At 46.0% G+C, this 12,886-nt stretch overlaps 1 protein-coding gene across 12 annotated transcripts in view; it reads right to left on the bottom strand.

The window, feature by feature from the left end:
• cep43 (centrosomal protein 43) overlaps nucleotides 1-12,886 on the bottom strand; it is a 117,868-nt gene that overhangs the window by 65,570 nt on the left and 39,412 nt on the right. For 11 of the 12 annotated variants that reach the window (XR_005461361.1, XR_005461367.1, XR_005461372.1 and 8 more), the window contains exons 4-5: nucleotides 11,045-11,133; nucleotides 2,664-2,801 (exon numbers count right to left, since the gene is read on the bottom strand). Coding sequence is in view for 5 of the 12 variants with exons in the window: in XM_038803063.1 (XP_038658991.1) it covers nucleotides 2,664-2,801; nucleotides 11,045-11,133 (227 nt within the window). In the remaining 7 variants the exon portion in view is untranslated. The remainder of the gene's footprint in view (nucleotides 1-2,663; nucleotides 2,802-11,044; nucleotides 11,134-12,886) is intronic. The other variant, XM_038803090.1, reaches the window with a different exon arrangement.

Genomic DNA, 12,886 nt, shown 5'->3' with positions numbered 1-12,886 from the left:
CAAAACTATTTCTTATGTCAATGAGTACACTCCCTGTTTCTTTTCCTTTGGTTCATCGTGATTTCCATTCCCATGATCTATCCTAGATTGCCATGTTTTTTTTAATATTACTCACATTTTATCATGTCAGACCTGGTCAAAAGCTTTTTGAAAATCCAAATTAAATATATTGCAGGGCTTTCATCAACAAAACACCAACCCTTTCAAGGCATTTTGTCACTCAGGATCTATCCATTCCAACACAAGTGAACTGTTCTCAAGTTATTACTGAATTCATTGTACTCTAAACTACTCCATGGACTGAATTCTATTATTTTACCCTCTATTACTTTTAGGCTAATGAACTGGTGTTTGTTTGTGTGGCAAATCAATGTTACACCTGTATTAGGTGATGTAAGGTTGGACCTGTACTAGAAGTTCACCGGTAGCCCGCCTGCTGGCTCCGCCCAGTAGGAGGAGCATGTCTTCTATTCAGCAGCCATTTCGCCAGCTGCTGTGGGAGGCCACATATCTTACTGCAATAAAGCCACAGTTGTATCCAACCTTAGTCTTTGTACAATTGATCGTGCATCAGCCTGTTTCTGCATTTTCCATACGCAATAATTCCTTAACCTCTCTTAAACAAGATACGGTGGCACAGTGGTTAGCAGTGCTGCCTCACAGTGCCAGAGACCCAGGTTCAATTCTGGCCTTGGGTGACTGTGTGGAGTTTGCATATTCTCCCAGTGCCTGTGTAGGTTTACACCGGATGCTCCAGTTTCCTCCCACAGTTTAAAGATGTGTAGGCCAAGTGGATTGGCCAGGCTAAATTAGTGTCCAGGGATGTGCAGGTTAGATTACGGTGATAGGGCAGGGTGAGTGGGAGTAGAGTGCTCTTTGAGGGTCGGTGCAGACTTGATGGGCCGAATGACCTCCTTCTGCACTGTTCTTTGGCTGCCCAAATAATTACAGTCACTGAGTTTGTAAATTTAAACACAATTACTTTTTATTGACAAGAACTATAATGAAATATGTAGCAAATACAATTGGTGGGAGAAGAGGGGTGCAAAATAATAAGTAAAGTAAAAGAATTAGAGCCTTTGTTTCAGATGATTGTCCTTAGTGCACTGTCCTTCAAACCAGGCTTTCAGGGCAAGATTTCTGTTTTCCAGTCTGTAATGGTTTTCACTGTAGATATATTCAGGTCTCCACAGTTTAATAAATACAGCAGCTCACAAGAATGTCTGGAGAAACTACAAGGATGAGAGAGCAGGTCCTTCTCCCGAGTGTCCAAGATTCAAAACAGAGCTCCTTGGGTCTCTGAAAATGATTCCACTCAGCTAGGATCTAATCACCACTACTTGGCCTTTTGGCCAATTTATTGACCACCGATCAACCAATCGATCCAAGTCCCACCCAACGCATGGTTGCGTACGTAGCCCCTTACCGTACTCCTTATACACACATGAATGTGTGGCAAAATTTGGCTCCAACTCAGTCTACTAGTTTGCTGATGACACGACAGTAGTGGGTCAGATCTCAAACAACGATGAGTTAGATACAGGAGGGAGATAGAGAACTTAGTGGCGTGGTGTAACAACAATCTCTCCCTCAACGTCATCAAAACTAATGAGCTGGTCATTGACTTCAGAAAGCAAAGTATCGTGCATACCCCTGTCTGCATCAAAAGTGCCACAGTGGAGATGATTGACAGCTTCAAATTCCTAGGTGTGCACATCACCAACAATCTGTACTGGTCTATCCATGTCGATGCTACGACCAAGAAAGCACAACAGGGCCTATACTTCCTCAGGAATCTAAGGAAATTTGGCATGTCCATATTCACTCTGACCAATTTTTACAGATGCACCATGGAAAGCATCCTATCTGGCTGCATCACAGCCTGGTATGGCAACTGCTCGGCCCAAGACCGTAAGAAACTATAGAGAGTCGTGAACACAGCCCAGTCCATCACACAAACCCGCCTCCCATCCATCAACTCTGTCCACACCTCCTGCTGCCTTGGGAAAGCAGACAGACTAATCAAAGACTCCTCCCACCCGGGTTATTCTCTCTTCCAACCTCTTCCATTGGGCAGGAGATATAAAAGTCTGAGAATACACACTAAAAGATTCAAAAACAGCTTGTTCCCCACTGTTACCAGACTCCTGAATGACCCCCTTATTGACTGAACTGATCTCTCCATGTATCTTCTCTATTGTGTAGGACTACATTCTGTGTGCTTCACCCGATATCTGTGCATTTACATTGTGTATTTATCGTATGTCCTATGTTTTTCATGTATGGAACAATCTGCCTGGACTGTACGCAGAACAATACGTTTCAGTACCTCAGTACACGCGAGAATAAATCAAATCAAATCTCTCAGGTTCCAAGAAGTCGGAGTTTTTCTGTCTAAAGCTAGCAGTGTTCTCTGCTGCAACCTTTGAATTCCTCATTCGCGCTTCTGTTTGACTTAAAGATACATGTCCATTAAGCATCCATGGATCAACAAGTTAACGGCAAAAAAAGAGAAAGGGAAAATAAGGGAATCAACAGGAAGAACCCTTACAATTTATAAATAATTCCTTATCAACCAAAATTGAAGCTTAGTACAAATGGCAGTAGCTAGTGAAACAGCAACATCATTTGAATATTTATCACCCATTGTAGAAGTTACTTACATCAAAAAGGCAATTGTCTTTTTCTTTTTGTTGACCTTGTCTCATCACCTCCAATAGTAGTGGTGCTCCCTTCAATTCATTTCCTTCATAGATTCCTAGCTCCCTGGCAAGATTATCTCGCCCATCAAGTCCAGTGAACTAAGTCCAAAACAAAGGGGTTGATATAAGTTGAAGCACGTGATTATTTATCATGAACATTAATGACCTTGGCAACAATTGTGATTGTGTAATTTTTGGTGGATGATGGCATGCTGTACTCTTCTATGTTCTATAGTGATTATGTCATTGGACTGTAGTAATCCAGGGGCTCAGGGGACACGGGTTCAAAACCCACCACTGCAACTAGTGGAATTTAAATTCAATTAATTAATAAATCTGCAATTAAAAGCTAGTTTCATGGTCACCACTATTATCAAGTGGTCACAAAGGCCCATCTGACTCACTATGGTCCTTTAGGAAACAAACTCTGCCTTCCTTACCTGGTCTGACTCCAGACCCACAGCAATGTGGTTGATTCTTAACTGCCTTTGAAATGGTCCATCAGCCACTCAGATGCACTAAACTGCTACAGAAAAGCCAAAAATGAATAAAACAAGACTGACCGTATGATATCAACCTAGACACCAGAAGTCATAACAGCACACCCAGCGCTGACAACTATCCTCACCAACATCTGTGAGTGGATGCAAAATTAGGACAGCTGTTCCACAGGCTAGAAAGCAACAACAGCCTAACATAGTCAAAGTCACCAATCATACTGTCCCAGATACCTCCATTACCATCCCTAGGTACGTTGTGTTGTGTTGTACTGGCAGGACAGACCCGGCAGAGGTGGTGGTAGAGTGGTACATGGTTGAGAGGGAGTCGCTTGGGAGTGCCCAACAATGACATTAGACCCAATGACATCTTATGGCATCAGGTCAAACATGGGCAAGAAAACTTCTCGTTTACCACCTTCTGCCCTCCTTCAGTTGCTAATTCAGTATTCCACCATATTGAACGTCTCGTGGAAGAAGCACTGAAAGTAGCATGGTAGAGAAAGCGCTGGGTGGGGGAACTTCACCATCACCAAGAGACTGGTTCAGTAGCACTACAAATAACCATGCAGGCAGCATCCTGAAGGGCATATCAGTTAGACTGGGTCTGTGGAGGAGGAAACCAACAAGGGTTAGAATACCTAGTTCATCTCGTCCTCACCAATCTACATGTCACAGTTGCAATCTGTGCATCACAATATCCATAGGAGTGGTCACCGCACAGTTCTGTGGAGAGAAAATCTGGTCTTCACACCGAGAATACTGTCCATGGTGCAGCAGAAACTTCTATGCATAGATCAGGCTTAACAGTCAACTATGTACCCATGGAACCCTATCAAAAACTTCAGCTGATGAACATGATCATCTTCGCCTTGCACAGTAGGTGGATTGGTCATGCTACATTGACCATTAATTGGAAAAAAAATTGTGTTTTCCAAAAAAAAAAATTTAAATTATCATTTTTGCCTCAAAGGATGAACAACATCAGGCAAGAGTGGTCATCACTCAGTCCTTGTGAATACAAAGTCCCATCTTCATGTTGAGGACACCCTCAGTCGTGTTGTAGCACCCACTGAGCTAAATGGAGGTAGATTCAGAACAGATCCAGCAGCTCAAAACTGGACATCAGTGAGGCACTGAGCAGAAGAATCGTATTCAATTAAAATCTGTATCCTCGTGGCCTAGCTCTACCATTACTATCAAGCCAAAGGATCAACCCGATCCTATAAGGAATGCGGGAGAATATGCTAGGAACTGCACCAGGTATATCTAAAACTGAGGTACCAACCTGATGAAACACCACAGGAATTCACACATGCCATAATCAGTATATGATAGGCAAAGCTAAGCAAAACCATAATCAACAGATCAGATCTAAGCCCTGCAGTCCTGCCACGTCCAGTCATAAAACTAACCCGAGGAAGCGACTCCACAAATATCCACACACAAAATGACAGGGAGCCCAACACTTCAATGCAAAAGACAAAGCTGACGCATTTACAACCTTCGTCATCCAAACTTTTTGAGGTTCTTATCATCACAGCTGCTTGTCTACTACCAATTTGATTCACACCACGTAACATCAAGAAATGGCTAAAGGGACTTCCGGTGATGGGGATACGATGAGGGGATGTATGAAAGGTGGCTCTTCCCTCCTGCATTATTCTGTGATTTCTCCTGGAAACTTGAAATTAGGCACTTTTAATCCAAGAATAGGCCGCTAAATGCGGGGGGGAAAATCCACCCTTCTCCAACGCCACCTCTACGAACGAGATATGCCAGGCAACAATTTGAGGAGCCAAAGGGACGGCAGAATCAGTAAAAGCCTGGAGTGGAAGATTGAGGTAATGGTGAAAATGCAGGGCAATGAGGAATCGGCTGCACCAAAACGGGTTAGGCCGTCAGGATATATGCGGGGCTACTCCCTAATAAACAAATGGGTGGAATCTCCTAACACGGGAGCTCTAATTGCACAGAGATGCCAGCAATTTAGAATTGATGGTGATGGTGAAGACAGCGGTAAGGGAGGTTAGAAAAGGCAGAGCGGTGACTGGACAGCCAGGAGGTGACAATCAGAGAGCTGGAGAAGGATGCGACCGACCAAAGCATCCGGATTGTCTCACTGGAGACGGAGATGGCAAGGTTGGTGGCGACACAAGGGACGCTGAACGGGAAAGTGGAGGACCAGGAGAACCGGTCGCACCGTTAAAATCTCCACATTTTGGGCCGACCGGAGGGTACCAAGGGCAGGAGCCCCATGGAGTATGTGGCCCAGATGCTGGGCAAGCTGGTTGAAAGGGAATGCTTCCCCAAGCCCCCAGAAGTGAACCGAGCCCACAGGTCAGGAACAGACATGTACCCTCATCGCAAAACTACACCGGTACCAAGACCGGGTAAACATCTTGAATTGGGCAAGGCACACATAGTCCTGTAAGTGGGAGGGCCATGCGATCCGTGTGTACCAGGACGTTGGGCAGACCTGGCCAAACGCTGGGCGGAATTCAATAAAACCTAGGCATCCCTGTACAAAATCCAGTTTGGGACGCTGTACCCTGCCAAACTCGGGGTGACTTTCCAGGGGAAGGTGTTCTACTTCAATGCACCGCAGATGCAGACAATTTTGTGCAGAAACACGGGCTGGGAAGGCAGCGATACAAGCAGTGAACTTGAACTCTGGGTTCCTCCGTTTAAAAAGAGAATAATTGCACGGGGCAGATCTGCATCTTCGATCTGACTACGAGTCTGAGGAAGGAGGGGCGAGAGAGGTAAGGTACAGAAAGGGGTGAGGATAGAGAAAGGGGGGAGTGGAGAAATGCAACGGGTATGGGAAGGCGAAGATTGTTCCGGGGTGTTGGCCACCACATTAGCAGGGAAATACGGGCAAGGGGGTGGGGTGGGGGGCGGCACAACTTCAAACGGTGAGAGAGCGCCTGGCAGAAGGTGGGGGATGGGAGGGGAGGCAGAAGAGGAGGCTGGGGGGAGGAGGGGGGGGGGGGTTAGAATGTTGGCTATGACAGATCGCACATGGCAGCAACGGAAACAATGGCACCACAAACAGCTACCTTGAAGGGCCCTCAAAGAAATGGAAACCCTGGAGTGCAGGGGCGCATCCACAAGGTAAGTATGGCTGACCCCACTGGAGGGGGGTGACAGAAACCTTCCATCAGAATAGTCATCTGGAACGTAAGGGGACTCAAAGGTCTTGTGAAAAGGTCAAGAATCTTCACCATCTGAAAAGTCTGACAGCCGACGTAGTCTTCCTCCAGGAGTCCCACCCAAGGGAGAAGGACGGACTGCGGGTAAGAAAGAACTGGGTGGGACAGGGTTACCAATGGTGCTATGGTACGACGGCTAGGGAAGTGGCCATACTGCTCAATAAGACGACAGCATTTACAGCGACGAGGACGATTACGGACCAAGGGGGATGGTACGTCATGGTTAGTGGTTTCGTGGAAGGGGCACCAGTGGGCCGTTGTGTATGCTCCCAACTGGGACAACGCAGAATTCATGAAGAAAATAATGGTAGATATTCCCGACACAAGACTCACACCGAATCACCATTTTGGGGGGGGCCTTTAACTGCGCACAGGACGCATGGATGGACATTTCCATGGGGAAAAGATTAAACATAGCAAAGGAATTGGACACCTTTATGGAACAGATTGGGGCAGCGGACCCATTGAGGTTCCCACACCTAGGGAAGAAGGAGTTCTCCTTCTTCTTCCAGGTACACAGGATCTATATCAGGATCGACTTCTTCAAAGTTGGGAAAGCTCTTCTTTCAGGGATAGTTGGAGCGGAATACTCCGACTACACTCCATACTACGTGGATGTGAGACGAGACAGGCTGGGCACAGCGCCGCCCCCCCTTTTACGAACACGGGGACAAAGCCAGCCATCAGCTGGCTCACCAGCTGAGAAACCAGGCAGCCACGAAGGAAATAGCCCGGGTTGAAGACAGAAGCGGCAGACTGGTCACTGCGCCTGAAAAGATCAACAAAGTTTTTTTTCATTCGTTCATGGGACGCGAGTGTCGCAGGCTGTGCCAGCATTTATTGCCCATCCCTAATTTTCCTTGAGGAGCAGTAAAGAGTCAACCACATTGCTGTGGGTCTGGAATCACATATGGGCCAGACCATGTAAGGATGGCAGATTTCCATCCCTAAAAAGGACGTTAGTGCACTAGGTGAGTTTTTACAACAATTGAGGTTTCATGGTCATCATTAGACTTTTAATTTCAGATTTGTTTTTAATTCGAATTTAACCATCTGCAGTGGCGGGATTTGATCTTTGCAACCTTCTACCAAGGGCTGTACACCTCCAAGCTTCTGGAGAGGGACTCGAAGATGAAGCAGCTCCTCAATGGGCTAGACATGCGTGTGTGGGAGAAGAAAAGAGACTGGGGAACGTCATGGAGTGTATCAACTCCATGCGGGCAGGGAAGGGGTTGGGGTCAGATGGATTCCTACAAAGAATTTTCGGCAGCTTGCGGGAGATGTTTGCAGACTCGCTAGTAAAGGGCAGCATGGTAGCATAGTGGTTATCACAAATGCTTCACAGCTCCAGGGTCCCAGGTTCGAATCCCGGCTTGGGTCACTGTCTGTGCGGAGTCTGCACGTTCTCCCCGTGTGTGCGTGGGTTTTCTCCGGGTGCTCCGGTTTCCTCCCACAGTCCAAAGATGTGCAGGTTAGGTGGATTGGCCAGACTAAAATTGCCCTTAGGGTCCAAATTGCCCTTAGTGTTAGGTGGGATTACTGGGTTATGGGGATAGGGTGGAGGTATGGGCTTGGGTAGGGTCCTCTTTCCAAGAGCCGGTGCAGACTCGATGGGCCGAATGGCCTCCTTCTGCACTGTAAATTCTAAATTCTATGATAAAGGGCACCCTGTCATCAACACTGGCACAAGCTTCAATATCGTTGGTACACAAAAAGGACAAAGACTCAACGGAGTGTAGGTCTTACAGGCCCATCTCACTACTCAACAAAGACACAAAGATCCTGGCAAAGGCCATGGCGATGCAGCTGGAGAGCTGCGTGCCAGAGGGAGTCACGGAGGACTACACAGGCTTTGTTAAGGACAGGCAACTAACACTGAACAGCAGGCGCCTGTTCAATGTGATAATGACCCCATCCAGGGAGAGAACACCAGAAGTGATCATCTCCCTGGATGCAGAAAAGGCCTTTGACAGAGTTGAATGAAAGTAGCTCAAAGAGGTACTAGAACAGTTTGTGTTTGGGCCAGGGTTCATCTCCTGGGTGAAACTACTGTATAACACTCCCGTGGCGAGCATACGGACAAACGCCACCAGTTCTAGATCTTTCTGGCTACACAGAAGCACGAGGCAGGGATGAGTTTTATTCCCGCTGCTGTTTGCTCTGGCAATCACCCTCACAGCCGTGAAGGGGTGGACAGAGAACGTAGAGTTTCACTCTACGTGGATGCCCTGCTTCTCTACATCTTGAACTCCCAGACCAGCACTGCCATTCGAGGACAAGAGCAGCAAACACAGGAGCACACTGCCATTTGTCTCCAAGTCAGACAACATCCTGACTTGGAACTATAAATCACTGTTCCCGAGTCAACATCCTGGGACTCTCTTCTCAACAGCACTGAAAATAAATCAGTAGTTAGACAAAAAGTGAGTATGGCAGTTTATGATTAATAACAAAGCAGTCACATAAGATAGCACCCAATTGTTAACTGCTATTATTTACCCCCTAGAAAGTTTCTTGTAGAGATTGTTTTGCTGCCAAATTCAAGTGTGATTTAACATGAGCAAGACAACAATTTTAATTTATAATGTGTCTTTAATGTAAAAGGTATCTAGAAAGCTTCAGATTAAGCATTCGAGAAATCAATATCAGGGAAAAGAAAGGAGACACTAGGAGAGGGCGACCCAAGAACTTGGTTTTGAAAAGTTATTTAAAGGAGGAGGGAGAGAGTCAAGGAGGAGGAGAGAATAGGATGCAGGTGAAGCCTCTGGTTTCAACAGTGGAATGAAGAGAAAGAGCGTTCATGGGTCTGGGGTTACAATAAAAAAATCAGTCCGAGGAGGAAGAAACATTGTGTGGGAGAGCAATACCGGGCTGAAGGATATTGCAACAAGAAAGCGGGAGATAAGGTCAAGAAGGAATTTATTGACTATGGTTTTAAATTTAGGATACTTTGAGACAGGTATTGCTGGTCAGAGAAGGAAGGACAGGTGGGACTTGGTGTAGAAGAGATGTGGACTAATTGGTCTTTGTGGAAGGTGGAGGATGGAAGTGAATTGGTGTAGCAGTCTAAAGGTGGAATGGTAAGTATGACAGTAATAGTGGTAGAGGTAGGTAGAGGCAGGACAAATAGGATTGAGTGGAGAGAGCTGCACCGATGATCCTGTGCTTGGTTACTAAGAAATCAGAGCTCCTCTTGCTCTTTTAGGAATGGGTGAAACAAGTGGAAGTGGATTTTAAGAAGAAAAAAAAAATCAAGATAATCCTGAAACAGGATATGGCTTAAGCTGGGGACAATGAAGCACAATGGTGCTTTGATGTGGCCCAGCCAGATTTGGTGATAGTTAGACAAGTCACCATGCTGGGTACTTACGTTTTCATACAATGAAAAGGGATAGGGGGCAGTGATAACTTTGCTGAGATTAAAGGGTGGAACAATTATGGGGCAGCACAGTAGAATAGTGGTTCACACTATGGTTTCACAGCACCCGTAGCAAACCCACACAGACACTGGGAGAATGTGCAGACTCTGCATAGAGTGACCCAAGTCGAGAATCTAATCTAGGATCTAACTTGGGCTACTGTCTATGCAGAGTCAGCATCATTCTCCCAGTGTCTGTGTGGGTTTCCTCTGGGTGCTCCGGTATCCTCCCACAAGTCCCGAAAGATGCGCTATTAGGTAATTTGGACATTCTGAATTCTCCCTCTGCGTACCCAAACAGACGCCAGAATGTGGCGACTAGGGGCTTTTCACAGTAACGTCATTGCAGTGTTAATGTAAGCCTACTTGCGACAATAAAGGGTGGAGTCCAAAATGCGAGGACTTTTGAAATTAAGAGAGAGTGCGATTGTTAGAGATTTGTTACATGTTTACAAATATTACAATGGTGTCCACACTTCAAAAGTAGTTAATTGGCTGTGAAGCACACTGAAGCATCTTGAGATTGTGAAAGAGGTATACAATTGCAAGTTATTGCCATGCTCCCTTTCTGGGTTGGGGGGAATTAAACTAATGTGCAAAAAATATTACTTTGTGTCAATATAATTTATAATGCTTTATCTAGCACATTAACATTCTATTGATGTTTTGGCATACATTATTGAATACATAGGAGGTCTGCTTTAATCACAGGCAAACTAAATTTGCACATGATCCTCAATATAAGAACGCGACAAAGATGATGCGTCCAACTTGAACGGTTTAATTTCTCTGGCCTGGGTTCTGATCCAGCAACGATTGAGAGGCAAGTTTGTTAAGGGTCCTAAATGAAATGATTTTGGGTAGCCTGGGAGCAGAAGCATGTTATAATGGTGTAGTTGGGGGAATTGGGCTCTTCTAAAGTTTTGGTCAAAGCACATTCTTGGACAGAAGAGATGTAGCATTACTCTGTATATGGCTATGCCATACCTAACCTCGGAATATTTGATGCTGGCACCCTGCACCCACAAGATGTTATGTTTCATTGCATTTCCATTTGTAAAACAAATGACAAATATAAATAAAATGTCAGAAATAAAAATATTAAAATTTAAAAGAGTATCAATCTCTAAATATTTTGGACAAGGCCTAACCACCTCAAAGTCTGATGACTGAATCTGTTAAAATGAAAAAAAGATTGTGAAATTAACTTACAGTGTTTGTTTCTGGCTGGAACACGGCCAAGGTAAAGTCCAGGTTGAAAAACTGGAGAAATTCAGTAACAAGACCAGCCACCAAGCGACCTATGAAGGAAAACAGTGCCAATTTGTAAACAAATTTACAAGTATTGTTTTCATACATAGAACATAGAACAGTACAGCACAGAACAGGCCCTTCGGCCCTCGATGTTGTGCCAAGCAACGTATCCACCCTATACCCGTAACCCAACAACCCCCCCTTAACCTTACTTTTTAGGACACTACGGGCAATTTAGCATGGCCAAGCCACCTAACCCGCACATCTTTGGACTGTGGGAGGAAACCGGAGCACCCGGAGGAAACCCACGCACACACGGGGAGGACGTGCAGACTCCGCACAGACAGTGACCCAGCCGGGAATCGAACCTGGGACCCTGGAGCAACATAGAAATGTTGCAGCACAAAAGACTGCCTTTCGGCCCATTGTGTCCATTCTGGTTCTTTGCAAGAGAAGCTCAGTTAGCCCCATATCTCTGCCCTTTCCCCATGGCTCTCCATTATAATTTCCCCTTTGGATAATGTGCCTCCACGCTAATTCTCAGGCAGTAAATTCCATAAAACACTCGCTGTGTAAAGCTTTTCATGTCACCTTTAGTTCTTTTCCATTCACCTTAAAGCGGTGCCCTCTGCTTCAAATCAAGTTCGCTCTGAGAGGATCAATACAGGGATTCGCCCGGAGTTGGCAGCCGTTCATCAATTACTTTAACAAAAATTGAATGTCAGCAGTAAGGGGGGGGGGGAAGGAAGGAAGGAAGGAAGGTGGAGGGAGGGGGGTGGGGGGAGGAAAACGGGAGGCATGGTAATGTTAAATAAGGACAGGGAGCTTAGTATACGGATAATTGGGGACAGGGCGGGAGAAGTGGGGGAACGTGGTTTATTGTTTAGTGTTGTTTTAGGGGGTATTTTGTGCGTCAACACGCACGGTTGTTTTAGAAATGTCAACATGTTAAAATTGTGAAAATTACAAATGCTTCAATAAAATATTTTCTAAAAAGATTTTTAAAAAAGGATTCCGAAAGAGACACGGAGAAAGACGAAGTAGCTGATTGGGTCAGTGGGGGCAGGTGCAGGCCACTGCAGGAGAACTGGGACAGAAGCTGCAGTCGTACTACAGTATAGAGTGAACACGTCTGTGTGATATCACAAGTAAGTGACTGGTAGGAGTCATTCTCTCTTTTGCCTTTCTGACTTTGGAAGTGATGGCGAGGTAGAAATTGGGGGAAGTAAAAATTAATGGTATAAGTAAAAACAAATTGAAATTCCAAATTAAATAAATTCTAATTAAATAAAATAGGGATGCAGGACCGGGCAGCAATATGTTTGTAGCTGCAACAAGTGTGAGTTGTGGACTTAATTGTGGTTCACAGCAAAGTCTGCAGCAACGTAGGTTGCTCGAGGGACTTCAGCTCAGAGTTAGTGAACTGGGGCGGGATTCCCCGCTGGGTCGGAGAATCGCCGGGGCGGCGTGAATTCCGTCCCGCTGCTCCGGCGCCGGCTGCCGATTTCTCTTGCACCTGTTTTCGTGCTGGGGCGGGGTTGCGCCGGTCGAGGGCCGTTGACAGTGCGGGAATTCTCCAGGTCTCGATGGGCCGATTGGCCGCCCATTTTCGTCCAGTCACACCGGCGTGAAATAGACATGGTCCATCCTGTCGGGACCTGGCTTGGAGGGCAGCTAGTGGGGTCCTTGGGGAACAGGGGGGGCTCCCACGGTGGCATGGCCCACAATCAGGGCCCACCGATCTGTGGGCAGGCCTGTGCCGTGGGGGCACTCCTTCCCTCCTCGCTGGCCTCTGTAAGG

Source organism: Scyliorhinus canicula, chromosome 1 (assembly GCF_902713615.1).
Source record: "Scyliorhinus canicula chromosome 1, sScyCan1.1, whole genome shotgun sequence".
NCBI lineage: Eukaryota > Metazoa > Chordata > Chondrichthyes > Carcharhiniformes > Scyliorhinidae > Scyliorhinus > Scyliorhinus canicula.
This window is presented reverse-complemented; position numbering and strand designations above follow the sequence as displayed.